Source organism: Rattus norvegicus, chromosome 11 (genome assembly GCF_036323735.1).
Source record: "Rattus norvegicus strain BN/NHsdMcwi chromosome 11, GRCr8, whole genome shotgun sequence".
NCBI classification, from domain to species: Eukaryota; Metazoa; Chordata; class Mammalia; order Rodentia; family Muridae; genus Rattus; species Rattus norvegicus.
In genome coordinates, this window is record NC_086029.1 from 97,237,682 (window position 1) to 97,264,560 (window position 26,879).

Sequence of the window (26,879 nt, forward strand, 5' to 3'; positions counted from 1 at the left end):
AATCCCATTGTCTGCCACCTGCCTGGATGTATTACCCATGTTCCTGTGCACTGGGTCCTCCACCTCCACCCCCACCTCCTCCTCCAACCCTACCTCCTCCTCCACCCCCACCGCCTGGTTTACACAGGATAGTAGAAATGGGACATTCAAAAGTCCCCTTTACGGGTTAGAGAAATAAGAAATGAGGTAAGGATCCCAGTGTAAATCCCCAGAACCCACACAAAACCAGAAGCTGCAGTGTTTGTCTGAAGTCCTAGGATGTCTGTGGAAAATTGGGAAGAATTCATAGAAGGCAGTTTGGGGTACTGAGCAGCCAAAGATTTTTTTTTTTTTTGAAAAAAAAAAAAGTCTCCTGTGGAAGGTGAGGATTAACACCCAAGGTTGTCCCTGACCTCCATGCACACACTGATCCACAGTCACCCACACTGAGGGGAGCACATGCACACACCTTTGCACACCCTCTCCCACAGACTGAAAAGCAGGTTTCGGGGACTGCAGAGATGGCTCAGTGGTTCTGAACACTTGCTGCTCCTGCCGAGGTCCCAGACTTTTGCTGTTTTCCCCCACTCCTCCTTTTCTGTGGGTAGAGCCAAGGACAAGGTCAGGGCGTGAGGATCTGGGATGCTCTAAGACAGCTGGGGTCCACACATCTAGTATCCCACACGTCCCAGCACTTGGGAGGTGCAGACAGGAGAATCATGCTATCTTCAACTGTGACGGTGAAGACTAGCCTGGATGACATGGGACCCTGAGTGTCTTGCCAAGCACGGTGGCACACACCTTCAATCCATCACTCGGCCAGTAGAGGCAATCAGATCTCCATGAGGCCAGTCTGGTTACAGAGTGACACAGTGAGATTCTCGGTGGGGGCGGGGGAGGGGGAGACCCTTACAAGCATAGTCTGACCAAAGCACCTCAGCTTCCTTTTCTGTGATCAAATGACACTTGGGGCTTTTACCGCAGGTTAGGTCCAGATCCTGTGGGGCTGACACTGTAAAAGGAAGCTGTGCTGTCCTGAGGACTGAGCTGTCCTCACCGAGTGGGGCCCTTAGAGGTGGGGTGCAGTAGCTAGAGTTGTCAAAAGCCTCTTCGAATAGACCTGGGGAAGAACTGTCACCAACTCGCAGAGCATGGGGCAGTAGCAGTCCGATCAGCACAGACAAGCGAAGCTTTGTGTGCACTCACCTCCAGAATCGCAGAGAAACTGTAAAGGAACCTAGAAAGGAAACAGCTCAGATCATGGTTTGGGGGAGGAAATGCCTCTAAGCTATGTATGATAGTTGAGCTGGCCATCAAAATCTTTTTAATTTTGGGGGCGGGAGAGATGGCTCAATGGCTAAGAGCTCCTTGGGAGATTCTGCAACCACATGGCTCACAACCACCTATAATGTGTTGGGATGGTTTTGTGCACCGTGTCCAGTCTAGATGTTGGCATTGTCGGACTTGGACCATCTCCTGTCTCAGCGATGTGTAAAAATTCTTTTCCCTCATCTCCGATTGGTTAATAAAGACTTGATTCAGCCTAGAGCCAGACAGAAGAGAATAGGGCGGAACTCCCAATCTCAGAGGTCCAAGCAAAGAGGGAAGAGGGAAGAGGAGAGGGGGCAGAATTCAGTCAGGGGAGTCATCATGAGGATACACCATATGAGGACACACATGGTGTGCATTGAGAGCAAGCCAGGCTGAGGGTCAGATGAAGGTAAAGAGCCATGTAAGGCTGGGACGTACGTCAGCAGCTACGGAGGGTTGGAATAGATGAGTATCTGCCCAGTATGGTGGCTGCAGCTTGTTAATACATTTTTATTAGGTCTCGGTGCTTCTTGCCAGGGAGCTAAAACTGGCAAGATCGCAGCAATAGAAAGGCCATCGCTAACTGGCAGCAAAAGGGAGCTTAGGAAAGCTTATGGAACTGTATCTATAATAGGATTTGATTTTCTGGCATGCAATATGACAGAACATAATAATCTTTTTAGTAATAAGATAATTATTATTAAATAATAATAGTCCTTTAAAAAAGATAATACATAATAATCTTTTTTAAAAGATTTATTGGTCTTATGTGAGTACACTGCAGTCGTCTTCAGACACACCAGAAAAGGGCATCAGATCTCATTACAGATGGTTGTGAGCCACCATGTGGTTGCTGGGAATTGAACTCAGGACCTCTGGTAGGGCAGTCAGTGCTCTTAACCACTGAGCCATCTCTCCAGCTCATAAATAATCTTTAATTAAAAAGTTACTAGGAAATAGACATTAGGAGTGGTCATTTAATCTCAACAGGGAGCAAGAGGCAGGAGGAAATCTGTGAATTTAAGGCCATCCTAGTCAAGGATGTTCCTTAGTTCCAAGGCAGAGCTACATGTGAGACACTATCTCAAGAACAGAGGGGAGTCAGGGGAAGGGGATGGAGAGACTACATCCATGGGAATTTAAAATAAGCAGCCAGGTCTAGGCAGCAGCACTTGGGAGTGAGGGATCACAATTAGGAGTTAGGATACAATTCATCTGGCAGAGCGCATCCACAAAGCTTGCACTCATGAGTCAAGACACACACACATACACACGCACGCACACACGCACACACCCCCAAGACAGGATTTCTGTATGTAAATCAAGCTGGCCTCAAACTCAGAGATCCCCTGTCCCTGACCCCTGAGTCTGGAGTGCTGGAATTAAAGGCAGGTGCCACCAAGACTAGACTTTCATTACATAAAAAGGTAGGAGCCAAGAACACCCCGATGGATTCAACCATGCTCAGGACCACGGTGTTTTTAAATCTTTAGGAATTCGATCCAGAGATGTGGCTTACTTGTTACTCTTACATAAGACCCAGGATTTGATTCCCAGCACCCACACAGCAGCTAGCTCCAGTCCCTGGGTATCTGAGGACACCAATAGACACAGAAACAAGCCTGGCTGGATGTGGGGTACATGCCATTAGTCTGTTTTCAGAAATAAAACAGCCTTGTAGCCTTGCCTGTCCTGGAACTTACTCCGTAGATCAGACTAAACTCAGAGATCCACCTGCCTCAGCCAAGATTAGACATTACACCACCACTGCCAGGCTGAGTCAGCTTCTCATGTCCACGAATCTATCTTTTGTGTCATCCTACCTTGCAAGCACAAACCCGGAAGTTTGAACGTAGCTAGGAAAACTATTCTTGTCACAAGCCAAGCCTTTAGGAACCACTTTGATAAAATCAAGCTTACCAAAATGTAGGGCAGGAACCAACACTAGTTCTGGAAGTTAGGCCCACTAAGATAGCTCCCATCAGTCGGGTGGTGGTGGCGCATGCCTTAAAACCCAGCAAGATCTTTTTTCTGGTCTATAGTACAAGTAGTCTAGGATGACCAGGACTACGGGGGTGTGGGTGGGGGGTGCTTGCCCCAGCCCTCTTTTGGTTTCAACTGTGGTCCTGGGTACTAGCCAGACCTCCTCATCCCACCACCCTAACTGGCCCTTTATCTGCTTTCTGGACAGCCTTAATTAACTTGAGCCAGCGTTCCTATGACCATGCCCACATCTAAAGGGGAGCTTCCCCTGCCATGAGTTTGTCCCAGGTCCTGCTCTAAGACTTGGAGGCTACCATCAATCTGTCAGAGAGTATAGTCACAGACTCCACAGGTTTTCAATCAAGCGTTTAATGAAAAGATCATAAAATAACAGTTTCTCATCACTGTACATTAAGACTGCACGCTTTCGAATGGAGAGACTAGTCATGGATAAATCACTCTACCACTGGAGGGCTGCAAAGCTGCAGCTCTGACCTGAATGCATCCATCCAAACTCTTTAGGGAAGTAAACTCAATTCAATGTGATGAGTGGCAACAGGGTGAGCAGTACAGGAGTGCGATTCCAGCCCCTCCCCTGCTTGGGGAAGGGCAGAAAGGATGTTGTGATCCCTCTTCCAGTTCCAATGAAATGAAACACATACGCCCCATCCCTCCTGAGGTATTTGCAAATGGGATGGACAGAACCCAACCTGGGGCTCTGGGAGGAAGTGAGTGATGGGTGGGTACAGGGGGTTCCTCTCAGCACCTGGCCCCATGGGGCCCCACCAAGTGGAGGGGAGGACCCTGGGAACTCTCCCTGACCCGTGAGGTCTGTTATGCAGCATTTTTGAGGTCAATAAATTACAGCAATAAATAGCGAGGTGAGGTAGGGGAGGGGTCCCTGGTAGAAAGTTAAAGTAAGGTGACTGACGCTGCAGGCGTCCTAGGAAGGGGGTCCTGGGCAGCATGGGTCCACAGCTCCCACCTTTCCTGGGTTGGAATGTCAGACTGAGGTCGGGTCCCTCTCTATCCCTCATTCCTGGCATCCATTTCATAGGTTCAGTAACATTGGCCCCATCGTGACTGGGGAAAGGAAGACCTTGGTCCCTTTAATAGAGCAGAGCAGGGCTTTGAGAGCCTGTCCATTCTTTTCAGGCCTTGCCCTTGGTTTCTGCCTCCGTTCACAGCACTTGCTCCCTGAGCCCTGCCCTCCCGGCTGCCCAGGGCTCCCCTACTCAGGAAGGCAGCAGTCTGCCAGCTGACAGACAGACAGCACAGCAGATCGCACTCCTGCACAAGGACCTGAGGTCCAGTGAATACTGATAGTGTGGGCAGCAGGTGGGGACCTGGCTCCCCTCAGTGTTGATGGACGGAAAACACACCTCCTGGGCCACATGAGGCCAGGAGTCACAGCTGAGGAGTATGGCTATGCTGCAAGTCTGAGGTTCTTACATGTTAAGTTCATCTTTTCCTTTTTGCAACCTTGGAAGAGCCCTTGCAGTAGCTCGGTCCGGTGGGAGTGGGCACTGGCAGAGCTGGGCCTGCTCCAACCAGCTTGCCCTAAGTCTGAGAAATAAATACATTCATCACTGCACAAACATTGATACAAAAACAACACTGTTGAGAGTGTTCGCACCATGTCAGTAAGGACCAGACTCAAGTCAGACCCTTTTGCTGCCCGGGATAGTTTGTGTGCATGACAGAGTCCACTGAGCTTTCTAAAGCTACCTGCTTTTTGGCTTGAGTGACTCTCACAGTAACACAAGGCTCATGGGCAGGGCCAACATCCACCCCTTGGGTTCAGCTAGGAAGCCTGGGGGCTGGTCAGCTTGGTGCATGCTCTTTGGTGGCAGCTGAGCTTGAAGAGGCCCCAAAAACTGGGGATGAGGGCTCAGGTGAAGCTAGGGGGGACTTCTGGTCCTTACCCAGCGCCCAGGGCTGCCTCTGCCCTTGAGCTGCTCAAGGGTCGACTCAGAAGGACCCAGGTGGGAGGGGGGAGTTTCCCTGGGACTGGTGTCATAGCTGCTGAGGTCTGAAACTGTTTAAGTTTATGTAAACAATGAGATAAATATATTAGCTTTTTTTTTTTTCTGAGCCCACTGAGGTTCCATACTCATTCAAAATGTGCTTTGGTTTAAAAAATAGGTTTTGTGAATTTGGGTATGAGCTTTTTTTTCCTTTGATTTTTTTTTTTTATCTTTTTTTTTTAACTTTTTTTTTTCTACATGACATTTGCTATTTTCTGTTTCCTGTTTCTCCAAAACATTCAGGAATTAAATGACTAAAACAGAGAACTGTACGCCGCCTTGGCCTCCTATGGCATGATTTCCATGAGGCTCTTAACATCTCCACACACACAGACACACACAGAGACACACTCACAACATGCGCCAGTGGAAACAAAGAAAAGAGAATCCAAGTGTGGATCCCACCCATCCCAACAACCCTTAAATCTTAAATAGGAAACTAGTGTTTTGCTTTCTCTTTAAAATATAGAAAAGGCTTGTTACAACACTAAGGCAGGCGGGCACAACACTCCGTCCCACAGACATGCAGAGCGTACCTAGGGTTCTGCTCCCAGGCCCTGAATGTCTGAAGATGAGGGTGCCCACAGCCTGGGAGCCACACGGAATTCCCATGCCATTCAGACCTTGTGTCCTGGGACTTAAGTGCTGCTGGGTGGGTGAGTGGTAGGGAGCGGGGGCTGGCATGCCCTGTCACTTCCCTGGAAGGGTGGAATGGTGCCCTGAACGCATTCAGGTGTTCAGTAAGAGAACTAAGATTCCTGGCGAGGGCTGGCTCAGTCCAAGGGCACAATGTGGAGGCCTGGCCAGGTACCCTCACTCCCACACCCAACACTCTTGGGTACTGCACTCAGGCTACAGGGTCTCTGATCTGAGGGTGGAGGCAGGCAGGGGATGACTGCAATTTTTTGGTCTGAAGTAAATCAAAAGGAACATGACAAGCCATGAAGCAACATGACGACAGGCCCAGTTCTGGGTCATCTGAGGCACAGCACAGACAATCTTGTCTTGCCTTGCCCCTTGCAGGAGTCCATGCAAACATCTGAGGCTGGCTGATACACCCATGGAAGGGTTAGCTTGACCTGTACTAGTCAGTATAGGTAGGATCAACCGTCACCTCTGGCTCTGCAGTAGGTTACTAGACATACCTGAGCTCAGGAGGGGACAGGATGGGTTGGGCTCACTTCCACCTGACCCTGGCTCATAAAAGGGAGCTGCTCCCTCCTCATGGCTTCTGTTACTCAGATGCCCAGCATCTGCCCTGCATACAACATCCCCTGAGCAGCAGATATCCCTTCAGAGAACACTGGGTCCCATAAGGGGCTCGGGCCAGCCCAAGCCCAGGTTACTCCCACTACAGAAAAACAAAAGCAAGTGGCTCAGCCTCAACTGTACTGGGTATTGAATTCAAGAGGTAGCAAAGGTCAGAAGGCTCTCCATCATGTTCAGTGAACCAGGAAGTGAAGCATCTGTGCATAAGCAACACACACACACACACACACACACACACACACACACACACACACCACACACACACACACACACACACACACACACACACACACACACACACACACGTACCGATGGCCCTGGAATCTAGCCTCCCCTCTACCCTCTGAAACTTCAGACCTTCCAGTTCCAACATCTCAAAAAGGTATGTGGGGAGAGGGTGTGGTTCTCAATATAAGTACCTCTGACAAGGGACATTCCTTGGAAATTATGGGAAAAGCATATTCTCCTGAGGAAGCCCAGGCAGGCAGGGCTCAGGATCAGGGAAGCCTTTGGGCAAGAAGGGCTTCTGGGGCCTTGGAGAGGCAGGTTCAACCATGCCCAAGCACCAGGACTAGGGAAATGACAGGGAGGGGCAGCTGCCCCAGTTACATTCAGTCTGCAGACCCAGGCTCATCCCCAAAGAGGCAGGAGGAAAATATTGTTCATTTTGGTTTTAAAAAAGAATTTTTAAAAACTGTAAAAAAGAAATAGGAACAGCTCAGTAGGAATGACAGCAATACAGGCCCAGAAGGCTCTTTAGTTGCAGAGAGGTAGGCAATGGGTCACCCTGACTGTTCCAGTGCCAGCTAGCAGTTGCCACCCCAGCTCAAAGAGAAAGGAACTGCCCCCAGCACCAGCATCCAACAACAGGGTCACTGCACTGCAAAGACACAAGCACACACGCACACACACAGCCGAGGTCCCTGCCCACTGACGGCACCACTTTTGGCCACAGGAAGCCCTGTGGCCCAGCCCAACCTGCAGGAAAGAGACCAACCAGGTCCCACTGGCACCCACACGATGGACTCCCACCGGCTCTTCAGCAGCTCCCTCAGGGAGCTGGAAAGCCAAGTAGGACTGGGAGGTAGAGTAGTCACCAGCACCACATGCAGAGGGCCAGACTGGTCAGCTTCTCTCCTCGTGGCTTCCCTTGGTATACTGTTGATTAAAGCTCTGGGTGTGAGGAGCCTCCTGTCAGACTCTGGGGCTCAACCCTCCCACTATGCTTCCGTGGGTTCCCAAGCGGCAAGTCTGCAGAGGGCTCCCGCGGGTCTTTGGCTTCTAAGAAGGGGACGTGTGCATGCGCAGGTGGCTGATGAGGTTACGCTGCTGGGTGAACTTGCCCCCGCAGAGCTGGCACTCATAGGGCTTCTCACCCGAGTGTACACGCATGTGCTCTGTGAGGCGGTACTGGCGAGTGAAACGCATGCCACACTCATCACAGGCAAAGGGCTTCAGGCCCAGGTGGCTCCGCATGTGGCGTGTCATAGTGCCTCGTTGTGTGAACATCTTTCCACAAATGTTGCAGGGGAACGGACGGGTCAACCAGTGTGTCTTCTCGTGTTGCCGCAGTGTGGCTGGGTCCTTGTAGGTCTTCTCACAAACTGAGCACTTGAAAGGACGAGGCTCAGCTGCATAGGCTGTACTGCTGGGTGTCGACAGGTCCTCAGCTTCTTCCTCTGCACCCCCACTGCCGGTCTCGTAAGCCCCTTCCTCCTTGATGAATAACTCCTCCTCTGTGTGTGTCTCCACGTGAGCATTGAGCTGCTCGGAGCTGGGGAAGCCCTTGGCACAGGGGATACACACATAAAGGTTGTCCCCATATGACACTGTCTCATAGCCTTCCTGCCGGTACACATAGTGGGCGCCACCGGTATGGCCGCTGCCCCCCTCACTCCCACTCTGCCCACTGTCCTCACTCACATCTTTGCCGTTCTCCTCCTCCTCCTTGCAGGGATATGGTGGCTCCCCGTAGGATGGGGCACTGGGGCCACCTCCACCAGCACTACTAGCCAGAACACCATTGGGAACCCTGTCCCCAGGCGCCTCACCTTCTTCCCCTGGGCAGGAACTCTTAGACCCCGTTTCTCTCCGATCAAAGGGGGACCCAGCCACAGGTTCCTTTTTGTTCCAATCTTTTTTTCGGGCTGAATGCCGGAGGCTCTTCCGAGGCTGCCCACCCTGTCCTTCCAGCAGACTCAGATGGTTCTCCTCAGCCCCCTCCAGATCCATGGGCTCATCAGGAGTGGCCCCCAGCTCAACATATGAGGTACTGTTGCTGACAGGCAGGGCAGAGGTGGACGTGGGCGGGGGTGACTCTCGCTGGCTGTCACTCAGCTGGGCTGGGTCCTCAGGAGTAAGGTGGGGGACAGGGGTTGTAGGAGGTAAGGGTGGGCTCTTCTTGGACAGGTCCAAGCCCAGCTCCTGTTCACAGCCCCCACTGCTCCCATTGGTGCTGGTGCTGCAGCCCCCCAAGCCCACCTCCCCAGCAGCTGGGCCCCCCAAGCCCAGGCCGTGTGTGCTCTCCTGGGTGGAGCTGCCCAGGAAAAGCTCATCATCTGAGCCCTTGGCCTGAGGGAGCTCCTGGGGAGCAGGGTGTCCTTTCCGCCCATCCACAAGCCCTGGATACCGAGCCTGGATGACAGAGGCTGTGGACAGCCGCTGGCTGCGGGTTGGCCGCCCCATGCCAGCAGTACCCACTCGTCCAGGGCCAAAGGGCTTGCCGGCTCGCTTGAGTTTGCGGCGGCAGAGGGCTGCCAACTCAGGCAGCTGGAGGTAGCTGGCGGCAGTGAGTAGAGTGCTGAAGTTTGGCTCGGACGGCTGGTCTCCGGGCAGCAGCTTGCCCGTGTAGATGAAGTCCAGGATCTGCTGGAACACAGTGGAGCTGACCATGTCTGTGTCTAGGTTGATGAGGTTATCATGCAGGACCAGGGACTTGAAGTAGATGCTGCTAGCAGCCAGGACGTTCTTGTGGGCCCGGAAGATAGAGTTCTCCACCATGATGATGACATCACACAGGAAGCCCTTGGCCCTCTGCTGGTTCAGCTGTAGCAGGAGCTGTTTTGAATGGCTGGGAAGCTCCATGTCTGGCCCCATGTCCCTGTGCCCTGCCCACGGGCACCACCTGTGGGCAAGAACAGGCAGCATAGTTAACCTGCAACCCGTGAAAGCCTGCCACAGGGTATGTACTGAGCCCACCTGACTCCACCCTCCTCAGGCACAGTGTACAGGGCAGATTCAATATGTGTGAGAAAGTGTGTCTTCTCATCCTCCTTCATCCACTCACATGGAAAAACAGGTCATGGCAAATGCAGGTGCCAAGCAAAACATGAGGTTTATAGTCTGGGCAGATGGCTCAGTGGCTAAGAGCATTTGCTCTTCAAAACCATCTGCAGTTCTGATTCCCAGGGATCGGATGCCCTCTTATTAACTCTGCAGGCAATTATATACATACAAAACACTCATTTACATAAAATAAATCTAAAAATGTTAATGGGGTTTGAATTTTCCTTTGCTACTCCTTCAGTTACTCCTTCAGTTATGAAAGAAGTCATCACAGGTCAGAGGTCACAAGGAGAACCTACAAAAATGACTGGCAGGTGTCTATGGAGGTCGGAGGGCACATGCCCCTCTAACACAGTAGGGTCACGTATAAGCTGGCCAGTTCTGCCTAGGCTTGCAAACCCACAGGACTGGTCTTCCAACATTTCCAGATTTTTTTTGTGTATGTGTAATTTTCTTAAACTAAAATGTTAAAATTGGGGTTGGGGATTTAGCTCAGTGGTAGAGCACTTGCCTAGGAAGCGCAAGGCCCTGGGTTCGGTCCCCAGCTCCGAAAAAAAGAACCAAAAAAAAAAAAAAAAAGTTAAAATTTAAAAGATGAAAAGGCAAAAACTCAAAAAACAAAAACAAAAAACAAACCCCAAACAACCAAGAAACAACCAAAACCCCCAAAACCAACCTATGAACCAAACCAAATTCCTTTGCTGGCCTCTGGCCACAGCCGTGTTCTACCCTGGGATGCCTTTCAAACACCCCCCAGGCAGGCAGGCAGGCAGGCAAGGCATTCTCATTTGCTAACCCCTGGTCCTGACCCAGACACTGTATCCTCTCTCCATAAGTTGAGTCCTTACAAGCTCACTCACTATATCCAGAAGTATAGAGACACTGGGCCTGTGAACCTCATGGGCCTTGTGCCCTTTCTAGGAAAGACTGTTTGCCCTCTGGAGTCGGGGAAAGGCAGCCGCAAGCTGGCCCTTCCATGCAGGCTACGTAGACTCTAGTTGCAGTGGCTAAGTAATAAACGCACAGATGCCTATGGTCTTCAAGGGAATCTGTCAGCAGAGCAACAGTGTGCCCAGGTGGGATCCAGGCACACTGCCCACCTGTACAGAGAAAACTCCAAAGAGTTCTCCAGGCGAACAAGGGTGGCAAAGTATATCAAAGGCCCCAGGAGGTCAGAAGCAGACCTCAGCTGCACTCTTGACTCCACATGACCAGCCTTGACTTCCACCCAACAAACAGCATGGGCCACGCCAATGCCAAAGAGACCCAATGTTTCCTGAGGCCACAAGCCATGGAGACACCACTGCCCACCAGCTCTGTAGCATCAGGGCCCACAGCAAAGGCTTGGGGGCTCCGGTAGCTTAAACAGAGAACTATGGGCCTCCAACTCAAGGTCCAATTTCTTTCTTTCTTTGAGACAGGATCTCACCTCTGGAGCACTTCTGGGTCTGGAAGTTGATGTGTGGCCTCCACTCACAAGAAATTGCCCTTCCTCTGCCTCCCAGGCACCAGTATTGAATGAATGCTGTGCATACCATGCCTGGTTTCCACACAGCTGAACTAGTCTGAAGCTCACTACCACCCCAAATGTCCTGCCCTTTCCACTGGGGTGGGCCTGCTATGCCCCCTCTCTCCCCTCCCTCCCCTCCCTTGGAAAAAAGTTCTCTTCAGCCCAACATCTGCCCTGTTCAGAAAAGGAAACTAACAACCCAGCGTACCGTGAGTCAACAGAAACGTTACAGGAATGCTAGCACTCAGCCCTGCAGAAAGCACCTGCCAGAGCCCCTTGCCCACAACAGCTGAAGCACATCAGTGCGATACTGAGAGGCTGGAGAAGAAGGAAAGCGAACCTTCTCTCCGAGCTAGGGAGAAACAAAGAACCTAAGGTATGATTTCCACACCAGGCCCTGTGTATCAGGCCCAGCAATGCCAGTAATAATATCTGGAACCTCGGGCCTAGCAAGAGAAACACAAGCTATATATGCGCAAGGCCTGGGCCGCAAGTCCTAGACAGCCCACATCTGCCTGTCTGCACTGTACACGTGTAACAGCCTCAATTCTGAGGGCCAGGACAGAATGTACACTGCGAAGCTGTAGGAGACCCAGAAAGCCCCAGCTGGGAAGCGGTGGTGATCCCCTCCCAGGCCTACCGGAGTGCCAGGGGCCCAGAAACCATGTGAGCAGCAGCCGGCGGGCGGGGGTGGCCTCCTTGAGCACACAGACTTCCTGAGGGTGCATCAAAGCCTGGTTACCTGGAGAAAAGAAGGCAGGCATCAGTGAGGGATGGAGAGAGGAGGGCGAGCAGGAGGGTCTCTACTCCCAAAGAGGTCCACAAAAACCAGAGGCAACAAAGCAAGAGTAAAAATGACCAGAGAGAGGGGGGTGGGGGTGGGGGGAAGCAGACCTTGTATCAGGTATGAGCAGCTAGATGGCATTATGTAACCCCTAAACCACACTGTACATGCCCCCTGCCTCTAATCCCAGCACTCCCAGAGGCAGATGGGTATCTGTAAATTCAAAGCCAGCCTGCTCTATGTAAGAGGGTTCCTATCTTTAAAAAAGGAAGAAGAAAGAAAAAAAGAAAAAAGGAATTGGGGGGGGCATCTTGGGAGGCTAAAGGCAAGACACAGGTGGCTGTCAGACTAGGGCAAGGCTAGCCATATTTACATAACAAAAGGTCAAAACCAGAGCCACTTGTGGAAGGGCTATTTATAAGAGCCAATCTGACTCCACTGCCTCCTTCCCCTTCTTTCCTCGGCAACAAGGTTCTTCTGTCTACAGGCTCAACCCAGCACAACAGCCAACAGCCCCAGGTGAGGGGCACTCCCAACCACCCCCACTCTGGGTTCTACTGGAGGAGGAATCTTGAGGTTCTGGATCCCTGTACCCCATACAGAACAGCAGCCTGGTATCCCCTGGAACAAGCAGGAGCAGGAGGGGCCTGCAGCAGCCAGGAACCATCTCTGACAGCCTTCCCTTCCCCCACACCATCCCTAGCGCCAGAGGACAGGTCCTCAGGAATGTGACCAGATCTGGAGTATAGACCTTAGGCTGAGAGGCCTCAGTCCTCAGCTTCAGGCTCAGCTGTGTCTCCAGCCCTAGAAGCAGCTCCCATTTCAGAGCAGGCTCATCAACCCAAAGGTCACACAGAACAAAGAACCAGCTCTGGAGCTCCGAGTTTCTCACGAGCTGGTCACCCACGAGGGCAATGGACAGAGACGAACAGTCAAGAAAACTGGCAAAATGAACCAGCGAGCCATTAAACCCAAGTTAGGCAGCCAGACACCTCAGCCTAAACTAGCCTTTTGCCACAGCACTTGCCAAATCCTGATCTCTGTGTTCAAGGCTGACGAAGTCACTCACATCAAGTTCTACAAAAGGCAAACAACATAAGTCAGTGCGGGCTTGCATGGGCAGAATGGGCACACAGCGACACAGACTCTTGTCACTCCTGGCTCCTCTCTCACTGGGCACCACTGCTGGTGTCTCTCCAGAGACAGTCAAAGCAACAACACAACACAACACAGTTCTTCAGGGAGACCCTCCCTTCCCCCACGTACCCACAATCTCAGTATTCAGTAACCCCACTTCCCTGCCTAAACACACTGCATTCAAGTGGCTAATGAAAATGACAGAAGACAGGGTCCGGCTTCCCACTGTCTGTACCACCACCTCCTGACTCCAGAATCCTGCTGAGAAAGCTAGTGTCCAGGAAGCCTCAAGGACAGTGAAGGCTTCTCTTCTCTGTTCCCTACAATGGGACAGGACAGCATTATTATGGCCCAGTCTTAAGAATTGAGAAAGATTTTAAGATAAAAGTGATTCTTGCTTAAGTAGAAAACTGAGAAAGTCTCCACTGTACCCCTTCCAAAAAGTACGCCCAAAATCAGCCCAGACACCCACCTTTCCTAATGCTTCGGTCTCCAGAGGCTCACGGTCAGTACTGGTCTGGTTATGGAGCCTCTTGTGACTCCCTTTACACACCAGGCTGCTAGCCCAGCTTCTAGGATAAGAGGACTCCAGGCCCACAGAGAGAGGCCCAGACTCAGGGTGTGGTTTCAAGCCACATGATACTCCTCACCCTTTCTACTCAATGCCTGATCCCCTCAGGCAGGAATGAACCCTCCTGGAGGCATCCCAGGGCACCTGGACTGGAATTCCTCTGCTTTACACCCAGCCAGGAGGCCTGGTGAAAAGGGGAAAGGCCAGGAAAGGGGGCAAACCCTCACATCCTGCCTTCCCCTTGGCAGCCACTGACTGCTAAGTAGGCATACTTGTGGACTGAGAAAGCTCCTGCCTGGCTCACCCCAAGGAGTTTCTTCCACCACATCCGTCATCCCAAGTGCCATGACCAGGTGAGAGGGCCTGGGTGAGACAGGAACACTGATGAACAAGTCACAACCACTAGGTACCTTCCATACCCCAGAGATTTAAGCACATCCAACTAGAGCCACGTCTGGGCTCACCCCACATGGACTTTCTGAAAGAGACCAAGCAACTGAGGATCTAGAAGATTCCCAATGCCCAGGCCAGGGCCTAACTATGGCAGACACAGTCACAAACTTAAGATTCCATCCAACTGGGGTTGGGGATTTAGCTCAGTGGTAGAGCACTTGCCTAGGAAGCGCAAGGCCCTGGGTTCAGTCCCCAGCTCCAAAAAAAGAACCAAAAAAAAAAAAAAAAAAAAAAAAAAAAAAAAAGATTCCATCCAATTCTGACCTGTCCTGACTCCTCTATGAAACCCTGGCCTTCTACCACAGTCCCTACAAGTTGCCTCTGCCCAAGTAAGACGGGGGGGGGGGGGGGGGGGGGGGGCTGTGCAGTGACTGAACAGGTCTGCCACAGGCTTATGAGTACCATTATCTCTACCTCCAGCTGCAGATAAGGCTCCTTGGGGGTTAAGCAACTTGCCCACAGAAAAGCATACATAGGTAACAGTGAGGATCTAAAACCTGACTTGGGAGGGGGCTGTGGTTAACCTTCCTCTCTCAGAAAGGCCCTCTAACTATAGAGCTGTTTGGGAAACTGGGCTCCTTTCCCTCCCACTCTGGCGGCCTTGAAATCTACCTCACTGGTAGGGTGCTTGCTGGGCTTATGTTAGGCCCTGGGTTCAAACCCAGCATCACAAAACAAAACACCACTTCCCCACCACCTGCCTGCTCTAATGCTCTAACCTCCTCACTGTGAGGGTACAGGTCTATTACCTCCACCAGGAGGGGAAAGTGAGCTGCCATCTAGCCAGCATTAGAGCTGGGCAGGGCTTGCTACTTCTCTAATATTCCTAGCCAGATATGGTGACCTCCTGCCCTTTAGGTTTGGACTTGATAGCGGGTGGGGCTCATTGCTCTGGGCAAGCCCAGCCAAATTATTTAGCCCAGACCTGGATGCTAGCCAGCCACGCCTGGCTCTCTCCCAAACCATCATCCTGGAAAGCAATAGGCACTTCAAATGCCAAGAGCCCAGCCCTCTTCTTGCCAGTTTCTACGAAATGCAATTCTCAGCTTCTACTAAGAACATAGGTGATGTGATCAGAGACCAAGACTAGACTCTTCTTCCTCCTCCTCCTCCTCTTCCAACTCTAAAAGCAGCTCTATAGCACATAGAGGAGAATGAATGAAGCTTTTCCTAGTCTATCCTGAAATGTTTGAGGGCCCTATTAAAACTTCTTGTTGTCTACTCAAAGCTGAGAACTGCCTGGATCCAGACCACCTGCCCAAGCATGCTACTCCCTAGGCAAGTAACCATCACTATAGGTAACCATCACTATAGGTAACCATCACGATAAGAAAGCACAGAGGGCGGGATGCCACAAGGCAGGTCTGGAGAGATGCACAATATAGCACCATCACACCAGACTCTGTGCCCTCAAAAGCACAGCCCCACCTGTTCATCCCCTGTCATGAGAGCCAACAAGAGCTAGAATGAGGATATTCCCTGCTACATCTGCCCTGGTGAGCTCCAATTCTAAGCCACTCTAGTTGAGGACAGATGAATCCCCTTGCAATGAAATAATAATTTGAGCTCATAATGAGTTATTATTTAAACAAAAACATTACTTGCAATACAACAGGAGCTAACAAACAAAGCAAAATCAAGGGAAAAAGATTTCCCCTAGACCATGTAAAAGTGGGACTTCAGGGGCCAGGTGCATGCCTTTGATGCCAGCACAAGGAACAGCAAAGGCACGGAGGTCTCTCGGAGGCCCAGGACAATCAGGGCTACAGTGAGGCCTTGTCTCAAAAGCACAACCCTGTATGGGGTGAGAATGCAGGAGGCAGGACAGGGCAAGTTGAGCGCCACCCACCGTCTCGCCATGCCTCTCCTCCATCTTCCTGCTCCTGAGTATGGTGAGGAGCAGCAGCGGCAGTGCTGTGAGTCTTTGGAACATAGGTACTAAGGCCCACTATACACATGCCACTGAGAATCTACATCCTTCTTAGATTCATTCATTCATTTCATAGGGAGGGGCACATGAGCAGGCCACAGCATATATATGGATATAAGATGACAACTTGTGGAAGCTGGTTCTCTCCTTCAAACACTTGGCTCCCTGGGATCAAACTCAAGACGTTAGGCTTACCGACAAGCACCTTTAACCACCCACCCAAGAGTTCCTGGGTGATGTGGTCCCTGGAGATGTAGCACGCTTCGGTATGAGATGGCCTGGCTAGAGCATGAGCTTCCCACTTCTTAGGAAGCCCAGGGACCTGCGCTCATAACAAGTACTCAGGGACCTGCGCTCATAACAAATACTCAGGGACCTGCGGCAGATGGAAGACAAAGCCTCCAAAGGAAGACGACACATTTCCCAAGTCAGCAAGTCCAAAAGCTGGTGACTGTGTGGGCCTACAAGCTGAAGCCCAGCACCGATACCATGGGCATCCTCGTCTGTGACTGTAACTAAAGATACGGGGTGTTCCTGGGCCATGTGCTCTGTTTAGAGAAGAGGCTCAGGCTGGGGAAATGGCTCAGCACATGCAGTCATGCTTGACCAACTGAGTTTTATAGGCAGGGCCCAAGTGATAGTACAACAATGACTGCTACAAAAACTATCCTCTCGGGGCTGGGGATTTAGCTCAGTGGTAGAACGCTTGCCTAGGAAGCGCAAGGCCCTGGGTTCGGTCCCCAGCTCCAAAAAAAAAAGAACCAAAAAAAAAAAAAAAAAAAAAAAACAAAAAACAAAAAAAACTATCCTCTCACTTACAGATGTACTGTGTACACTTCTGCACAGGCAAGGAGAACACACACGCGCGCACACACACACACATACACACACACACACACACACACAAACACACACGGTCTCACCATGTAGACCTGCCTATCCTAGAACCATGTTAACCATTTAACCAAGCTGGCCTCAAACTCCCAGAGATCCATCCGTCCGCCTGCTTCTGATTCCCAAGTGCTGTGATTGAAGTTGGATTAAAGTCACCAGCACCACCACTGGTTAAACACATGTTTTTTTTTAGGGGTTGGGGATTGAGCTCAGTGGTAGAGCGCTTGCCTAGCAAGCGCAAGGCCCTGGGTTCGGTCCCCAGCTCCAAAAAAAAAGAACCAAAAAAAAAAAAAAAAAAAAAAAACAAACAAACAAAAAAAAAAAAAAACCACATGTTTTTAAAAGGAGAAAGAAAAGAGGCTGTGCAGGCAAGGGAGTGCAGTTCACTGGTACAGGACATGCCTGGCATGAAAGAAACTGTGAGTTCCATCTCCAGCACTAAAACAAGAAGTAAAGGACAGCAGGACAGCACAGTGTGAGTAGGAATTCCACAGGCAAGGAGTCGAAAGGGCACCAGGAAGCCCGGGCCACCCAGCTGGATGGACTATCACACCATCTCCTCTGCCTGAGGACATCCTTCAACTGAGATAACTGAACCCCAGAGGGAGGTGAATGTCACAGCTGAGTCACTAGGCAGCCACGTACGTAGTAGCCCAAGGCTCTGGGAGACAAGACTCCTACTTCCCTAAAACCAACCCTAGCAGCCAACGAAGTATTAAATCAAGTAGGAGCTCAAGTAAAATAAAATACCTGACAAGTTCCACTCTATAAAACACCTTTCTATGTAGGTGTCTTCCAAAGACAGAGTTGCTTCACTCACTGGTCACTCACTGGTAAAAGCCAAGGTGAGACTACACATGGCGGCACATGCCTACAGATCTAGCACGGAGAGTCTGAAGCCATCAGCACAAATCTGAGGTAAGCCTGTACTACAGAGTGAAAGCCTACCTCAAAGACCCCAAAACAAGCAGCACCCCAAACAGATACTACCCATGACTGTGACCTCTGACTGGGACAAACTTGAGATGGTACACTGCATGAGAATCAGCAAAACAGAGTCCAAAAATCCCATCAGAAAGGAATGGTGTATTTTTTTTTTCAAATCCTGTAAATGGTGGCACATGCACCTTTAATCCCAATAGAGAGAAGTAGATCTCTATGGTTTTAAGGCCAATCTGGTCAAAATAGTGAGTTCCAGTACAGCCAGGGCTACATAAGAGGCCTTGTCTTGGATGGGTGGGTGGATGGATGGATGGATGGATGGATGGATGGATGGATGGATGGAGACAAGGTTTCTTTTCTCTGTGGCCTTGAACTCAAGAGTTTTGCCTGCTTCTACCTCCTGAATGCTGGAATGAAAGACATGTGCCACCAATGGCAAAAATTATCTTACGGGAATGGGAATTTTGCTGCATGTCTGTCTGTGCGGTACAAGAATGCCTGATGCCCACAGAGGCAGGGGAGAGTGCTATAACAGATATGAGCTGCCACCTGGGTGGGTCTTACAAATGGAGCCCGAGTTTCCTTGAAAAGCAACCAGTGCTCTTAACTTCTGGCCCATAATGATGGAATTTAATTAACCAAACAAGGACTGAGGACTGTTTCCCCGGACGAAAAGATTATGGTGATTTTAATGTGCTTGTGTCGTATGTGTGCATGAATGCTGTATGTACATTGTACATGGTGTTCATGTGTCTAATATGTGCATATATGCACACCTATACTCACTGAGCCACTAGCGTCTTTAAAGAGGGTAAAGACTGATAAGAGCAAGACTAATCCCAGAAGCCCAATAGAGAGGCAGGAATATGGCTTAGTTAGAAAAGTTGCCTAATATGTACAAAGCCCAGGGTTTGAGTGCCAGGAAGCCACCTGGCACAGTGCCAAATGCCTATAATCCCAGCAATCAGAGGCCAAGGTGGGAGGAGGATCCTGGGTTCTAGGCCAACCCCTGCGGCAAGGTAGTTCAAGGCCAAACTGCACTACGTGAAACAATGCCTCAAAAACTGAAAGAACCCAAGAACTGCCCCAGCACTCAGGAGGGCAGAGGCAGGCTGGGACTGAGCTTGACACTAGTTACACAACAAAATCATGTCTTAAAATTAACTAACTTTTTAAGAGGGAGCCTGGTGCACAGGTCTGTGATCCCAGACACTCAGGAAACCGAGGCAGGAGGATCACAAGTTTAAGGCCTGCCTAGGAACTCAATGAAAGACTCTGTCTCAAAACGCAGAATAAGAGCTGGAAAGCTACCTCAGCAGTACGTGATTGCTGCTCTTCCAGAAGACCTCCAGATTCTATTCCCAGCACCCACTTCACAGAGCTCACAAATGCCCATGACTCCCACTTCAGGGAGCTTCAACACCTCTGCTCCCTGAAGGTACCTGTGCTTCTCTGAAGGCACCTGTGCCCGTGTGGGCACATCCATACACAAACAAATAATAAAGGGCAAAATAAATTTAGTGGCTGGAGAGATGGGTGAGGGGTTAAAACACTTATTCTTATAGAGGATTCAATTTCAACTCCCAGAACCCTTGTGGTAACTTACAACCATTTCCAGTTCCAGGCAATCTAATGCTCCCTTTCTGACCTACGTAGGCACCAAGCACAACACGGTACACACACATACTTGAAAGCAAAACACCCATTAAAAAGAAAACGAACATGGGGTTGGGGATTTAGCTCAGTGGTAGAGTGCTTGCCTAGCAAGCGCAAGGCCCTGGGTTCGGTCCCCAGCTCCAAAAAAAAGAAGAAAAAAAGAAAACAAACAAATAAACAAACAAATAAAGCTGGTCTTGGTGATACAAGCCTTAGGAGTCAACAGAGAGCTAGGGACATAAAAGAAGCACATTGTGGAAAGGGTTAGCTTTGGGCGAGGGGATTTAGGGACAGAAGGTAAAATGAGCAGGGCTTTCTCTTCCTGGAGCAACACAACTCAACTGTGAAAGACGGCTGCTAGAAAGGGAAGACCCATGAGGCAGCACCACACTTCAGTCTCTGGAGTGCACCCAGCACTGCCACCGCTGTGTGAACAGAAGACCAACTAACTCCAACAAGCCACCTCACGTCTCAGGGTCCAGACAGATGCAGGGGGGAGCAACTCCTGTAGGACAAGAGTGAGCCATGAAGAAATGCACCTGTCCAGAAGCTGGGGTGAGGGCTGCTTCTTCCGTGACACAGGAAGAGCTTCAATCTCAGCAGGCTTTCCACTACTAACTCTGCTGTGGTACACAACTCACACCGTCCGACTACACCATTGTAATAAGATCCTAACTTCCTAGGAAGCTGAGACTACTCTGTATAAAATCCCAAAACAGCTCCACACTGCGGACCCAGCACAGGGGCTCCAACATTACTCAACCCTATTAACAATGGGGGAGGGGATTAGAAGATTCCAGTCCCACTGGAGACCATACAGGAAGCATCACCCTGCCCTAAGGAAAAGCCAAACTGTCATATATGTGGAGAGCAGGTATGCCTAACTTTACAGGTATCCTCTTCCTAAGATCCAGTCTAAGTACACTGTTTGCCCAGCCAAGGTTCCATCCCAAGCCTGGCAAACAAGAGGCAGCAAATGATCTCAACGGCTAAAGGTGCTTTCTGACCTCAACGGATCCCACATGGGAGAAAGAACCACCTTCTCAAGCTGGTCTCTCACCTCCAAGCCAGGGACCACACACACAATACACACAATAAGTGTACTTCTAATTTAAAAAAGGAAAAAATTAACCCACACCTAAAAAACACCCTCCCCTGAGGCCCCTTCACAAAAGCACACACAGAGCACTGAAGCCCTCTCTCCTCTGACTTGAGGAATACAATTCATCCTGTTACCTTAAACGTGCATCAAGTCGCTCCCCCAACTGCCACTTCCCTTAAAGCCCAAGCTCAGCCTAGACTCAACTCTTCCCTGAGGGGTGCTGCGCCCACCTCATCCTTCTGAAATGTCATGAGAAGCCCACAGGCCAAACCCTCCAATCAGTGACTCCTTCCTCTGGGTCCCTCACCTTCCTTCCAATCCTCACCTAACACCAGCATTTGCTGAAGCACTTCTGTTTGTGCCTCCCCTCCCACCCGCCCTAGTCCCATTGATCAGGACTCGGTTAAGAAGGTCAGAATAGTCTTTGAGATGCTTTTGTTTTTTGTTTTATTTTTTGAGACATGGTCTCATATAGCCCAGGCTGGCAGCAAATTCTTGATTCCCCTGACTCCTCCACCTAGGTGCTGGGATTACACGCCTAGCTCTTGCCTGCCTTTTTCTGTCCCCAGGCTGGATCTAAACTGAAGATCCTATTTTAGCATCCCAAATAAATGAGATGACAGATGTACACCACAGGGGTTTGCTGAAGCCAGTTAGTCCTTCTAGACATCACACCACCATGAGTTAATAATGCTCTTTATCTTATCCAACGTGTGTGTGTGTGTGTGTGCGCGCGCGCGCGCACAAGCGAGCGAGCGAGAGAGAGAGAGAGAGAGAGAGAGAGAGAGAGAGAGAGAGAGGGAGAGAGGGAGAGGGAGAGAGAGGGAGAGAGAGCGAGAGAGCACACGTGAGCTCTGAGGCATTTCCTGCACAGCTGTCCACCTTACCTAGACTGGATCTCACTGAGATCTAGAGTGTGGTGTTCAGTATTCTGTCTCCCAGGACTAGGATTGCAAGCACCAAGCACACACCACTATGTTCAGCTTCTTCTATGTATGCTAAAAATCTAACTCAGGTCCTTACAACTGCATGTCTAGCACTTTGCCAACTAAGTGATCTTCTCAGCAAAGAAATCTTGTGCTCAGCCCACAATCATGGATACAAGTTTCCCAAAATTATAACAATATTCACTTGAATGTTCAAATGTACCACAGGCAATCAGTATTTTCTTTAGGACGGCTCACTCAGTTCATAAATGAATGTCAGTCTCCCTAAGTTTGAAAGTTTGTCTAACACTACGAACACACGCAGGCCCAATCTTGTACTCAAGTCTTCTACAGAGGCTTGTATTCTGCCCACTGACCACTCTGAATATTCAAAGATGTGCATGTGGGAATAGGAATTTACACTCAGTCTTGGGATTGTCTCCTGGGCACAAGACAGACTGAACCTCTGTTCTGGCTAACAAGAGAACACTAAAGACGTGTGTAACAGACAACCTTAAACAGTGGCTATGACCAGGTGTGGTGATACACATATTTAATCCCATTGCTCCGGGGGAAGAAGGAAGAAAGAGGCAGGATGATCTCTGTGCGTTCCTGGCCAGTCTGGTCTACATAGTGAATCCCAGTACAGCCAGCACTACAGACTACACACAGAGGAATTCTGTCTCAAAAAAACAAAAAAGAGGGCTGGAGAGATGGCTCAGCAGTTAAGAGCACTGACTGCTCTTCCAGAGCTCCTGAGTTCAGTTCCCAGCAACCACATGGTGGCTCACAACCATCTATTATATGATCTAATGCCCTTTTCTGGTATGCAGGTGTACATGCAGACAGAGCATTCACGTAAAATAAATACATTAGAAAAAAAAAAAGCAGGGGTTGGGGATTTAGCTCAGGGGTAGAGCACTTGCCTAGCAAACGCAAGGCCCTGGGTTCGATCCCCAGCTCCGGAAAAAAAAAAAAAAAAAAGCAACAACAAAAAGGGCTCTGAGGGGGCTGGGGATTTAGCTCAGTGGTAGAGCGCTTACCTAGGAAGCGCAAGGCCCTGGGTTCGGTCCCCAGCTCCGAAAAAAAAGAACCAAAAAAAAAAAAAAAAAAAGGGCTCTGAGGACGAAGGTCAGCTGGTCAGCACTTGTCTAGAGTGCGGGAGCCTGCATTAAATCCCTGGTACCAAATAAACCAGGCACAGTAGTACACACCTGTAAGCCTCACACGGCATGATAGTGCACGCCTGTAAGCCTCGCACATCCCCGGTACCAAATAAACTAGGCACGGTAGTGCACGCCTGTAAGCCTCGCACTCGGAAGACACAGGAGGACCACAAGTTCAAGGCTTTAAACTAAATTCTAACCTAGTCTGAGTTACTTGAGTCCCTGCCCCACACTACACAAAACTCCTAAGGCCAAAAATCAGTAATGTCTTAAATATTATAAAAGGGGCCAAAATCTACAAGCAATCCTGTGAGAAAGGTGACATATAGTCTTGAGAATTTTTTCTTGCTTTTTGTTTATTTGTTTTGGTTTTTGGAGACAGGGTTCTCTGGGTAGCCCTGGCTGCCCTGTGTCCTGGAACTCACTCTGTAGACCAAGATGACCTCGAACTCAGACATTAATTTGCCTCTGCTTCCCAAGTGCTGGGATTAAAGCTGTACCCCACTACGCCTGGTTCAAATATTTGTAACAACACATTTCACAGACAAGGAGAATGAAACTTTGTCAAAGAGGTTAAGAAATGCCAGAGTTTGACCTGATGTACAAAAATGCCAAAATCCTGGGCAAAGGGGCTTTCCTAGGGAATGTTAAAGTGTAATGATCTTGTTTAAGCTTTGAGATAGGGTTTCACTATGTAACCTTGGACAGCCTAGAACTCAAGAGCCTCACCTGCCTGTCTCTCCAGTGCTGGATCAAAGTTAGAACAGTGATTCTCAACTCCTTTGAGGGTTCCATATCAGATATCCAACATATCAGATATTCTCACACTATGATTCATTATAGTAGCATAACAAAATTACAGTTATGAGGTAGCAACAAAATAATTTTATGATTGGGGATTACCACAACATGAGGAACTGTATTATAAGATCACAGTACCAGGAAGGGTGAAAACTTCAGTTCTCTATTGAACTAGAGTAACACTTTTGTTTTTTTGAGACAGGGCTTCTCCACATAGTGCTGGCTGTCCTGAAACTCAATGTGTAGAGCAGGCTGGCCTCAGACTCAGAGATCTGTCTGCCACTGTGTCCCAAGTGCTGAGATTAAAGGCACGTGCCATCATAGGCCAGCTCAGAGTAGCAGTTTTTAAATAAATGAATGAAAGGACTGTTTGAAATGGCATCCATGAATCTCAGGTCTGGGGCTGTGGATACAAGGAAGAGACCAGTGGGGGAAGGGTGCGACCAGGAAGCAGGATGTGGATGAGCAAGCTGCCTGCTGGGGGCATGAAGTCAAAGTCCCCTTTACCCAAAGCAAGCTAAGCAAGCAGTGCTGCCCTTATCAGCGTCCACACACGCATGGAATGTGGGACTTTGGAAACAGCCCTCTCCCCTCAGCCGGTATGGGGCTGCCTCAGGCTCACACCTGGCCTTCTGGAGTTTAGGTTGACTTATCACAGCCAAAGGGCAACCCAAGCCCAGTGCTGACTACCTGGAGGTCCTTTCAAAAGGTTGTGGCTGCTTCCCCATCCTCCTCCAGCCCCTGTACTCATCTTCTCAAAGGCCCACCCTGCTCTCGACACCACCAGTGGCAGTGACTGAGCACCTCTCACTGCTGAAACTAAAAAGTTCCTAGAAGGGAGGGCTGTAAGCTCTGAAGTACAATACTGGCTGTCCCTAAGCCCTCTCCTGAAGTGAGTTGCTCAGCAAAGGCACCATGAAACAGAGACCAGAAATCCCAGAAGGGGATGTCATTAAAGTTAAATGGTCCAGGGAGCCTTCACTGCCTTCTAGTCCTTGGTGTGGAGGAACCCTTCAGCTTTGAGTACCATCTCCAATTACACTTGAACTGAGCCACAGCCACAGCCAATATTGAGTTAGATCCTGAAACCCATAGTGAAGAGAATCAACTTCCTCAAGTTGTTCTCTGACCTCCACATGTGCAGCACCCTTCCCCCTAAAAAAAAATAAAAAAAAAAAAAAATCAAATGCAGTTTTAAAAAGAAAATCTCATTTGTGGGTCAACAAGATGACTTGTCAGGTAAACGAGTATGCTCTCAAATTCAAGTTTGATTCCCAAAACCATAAGGTAGGAGAAAGCCAACTCCCATAGGTGCTCCTGACCCACACACTCATCATACATTCACACATATAAAGTAATTTAAGAAATAGGCAGGAGAACTCAGCTTAACAACCTGAGTCCAATCCTGGGGACCCACACAGACTTGGCTCCTGTAAGTTCCCTTCTGAGTTGCACTTGCAGGCCACAGAAATACACCCACGTGCCCATGTTCTTCCTCCACTCCCCCCAAACACACAAAATTAAAAAAAAAAGTCAAAGAAAACCTCAGGGAGCGGGGCTGGAGAGATGGCTCAGTGGTTTAAGAGCACTGACTGCTCATCTTGAGGTCCTGAGTTCAATTCTCAGCAACCATATGGTGGCTCATAACCATCTGTAATGGGATCTTATGCCCTGTTTCTGGTGTCTGAAGACAGTGACAGTGTACTCATATACATAAATAAAATATTAAAAAAAAGAAAAGAAGGGGTTGGGGATTTGGCTCAGTGGTAGAGCCCTTGCCTAGCAACCGCAAGGCCCTGGGTTCTGTCCCCAGCTCTGAAAAAAAGAAAAAAAGAAAAGAAAAGAAAAGAAAAGAAAAGAAAAGAAAAGCTTAAGGCCATGTTAAGGCCATGTGTGTTAGCCTAGCACTACAGGAGGCAGAGGCAGGTAGATGGATCTCTCTGCGTTCCAGGTCAGCAAAGACTATATATTGAGATCCTGTCTCAAAAAAGGGGGAGTGTTTGCCTCTAATCATAGCACTGGAGAGGCAGAGGCAGGCAGATCCCTAGATTTGAGGCCAGCCTGGTCTACGAATGAGTTCCAGGACAGCCTGGGCTACACAGAAAGCCAGAGGACCAGTAATTCTGCTATTGAAAGACATTGTCTCCTAGATGCCTCAAAAATATGGCTGCCTAAATAGGGCCCAAATAATGCCAACAGACATACTACTGTGGAAGGGAAAACCTCAGGAGATCCACTGGGAGACAGAACCATGGGCAACTCAGGACTGGGGAAAAAGGGAGAACTTGTCCACAGGGATAAGCCCCAAACTCCAAGTGGTGAGCACTGAAATCATATACATAAGAGCACGTATATTTACACACACACACATAAGAGCACATATATTTGCACACACATAAACATAAGGGCATATATATTTATAGACACACACATACATAAGAGCATGTATATTTATACACACACATATGCAACAAAGAAACAGAGACCATGAATTTAAAAGGGGAAGGGGGATCCATGGAAGGTATTAGAGGAAAGAAGGGAGGAAAATTCTGTAATATTTTAATTTTAAAAATTAAAAGAAGGGGTTGGGGATTTAGCTCAGTGGTAAAGCGCTTGCCTAGGAAGCGCCAAGGCCCTGGGTTCGGTCCCCAGCTCCGAAAAAAAGAACCAAAAAAAAAAAAAATTAAAATAAAAAAACAAGTTAGAGGAGGCCTGAGTTACAGTATATTGGTCAGCCTGGGCTACATACATAGTGAAATTCTGTCTCCAAAACACAACAAACAAACAAAAAACACTTAAATATTTACAAAGAAAATAATGTGGGGTTGGGGATTTAGCTCAGGGGTTGGGGATTTAGCTTAGTGGTCCCCAGCTCCAAAAAAAAGAAAAGAGAAAAAAAAATTAAAAAAATAATGTGCCTGGCCCCGTGGTCAATGCCTTTGATCCCAGCTCTGAAGCTCTTGGGAGGCAGAGGCAGGCCAAGCTCTGTGAGTTCAAGGCCACCTGGTCTACATAAGGAGTTCCAACCAAAGGCAACATAGTGAGATCCTATATTGAAAAAGAGGTATTCCAGCCCAAGTACCACTCAGAATAAAGTGCCCTCAGACTGTATGCATAGCTACCACACATGGCTCACTGCTAGAACTTCCCTGA

At 49.4% G+C, this 26,879-nt stretch overlaps 1 protein-coding gene across 2 annotated transcripts in view; it reads right to left on the reverse strand.

The window, feature by feature from the left end:
* Nucleotides 1-3,626: 3,626 nt before the first annotated feature.
* Hic2 (HIC ZBTB transcriptional repressor 2) overlaps nucleotides 3,627-26,879 on the reverse strand; it is a 53,122-nt gene continuing 29,869 nt past the window's right edge. The window contains exons 3-4 of one of the 2 annotated variants that reach the window (XM_039088073.2): nucleotides 12,005-12,106; nucleotides 3,627-9,693 (exon numbers count right to left, since the gene is read on the reverse strand). In XM_039088073.2, the coding sequence (XP_038944001.1) occupies nucleotides 7,851-9,693; nucleotides 12,005-12,030 (1,869 nt within the window). In that variant the 5' untranslated portion in view covers nucleotides 12,031-12,106 and the 3' untranslated portion in view covers nucleotides 3,627-7,850. The remainder of the gene's footprint in view (nucleotides 9,694-12,004; nucleotides 12,107-26,879) is intronic. The other variant, NM_001105862.2, reaches the window with a different exon arrangement.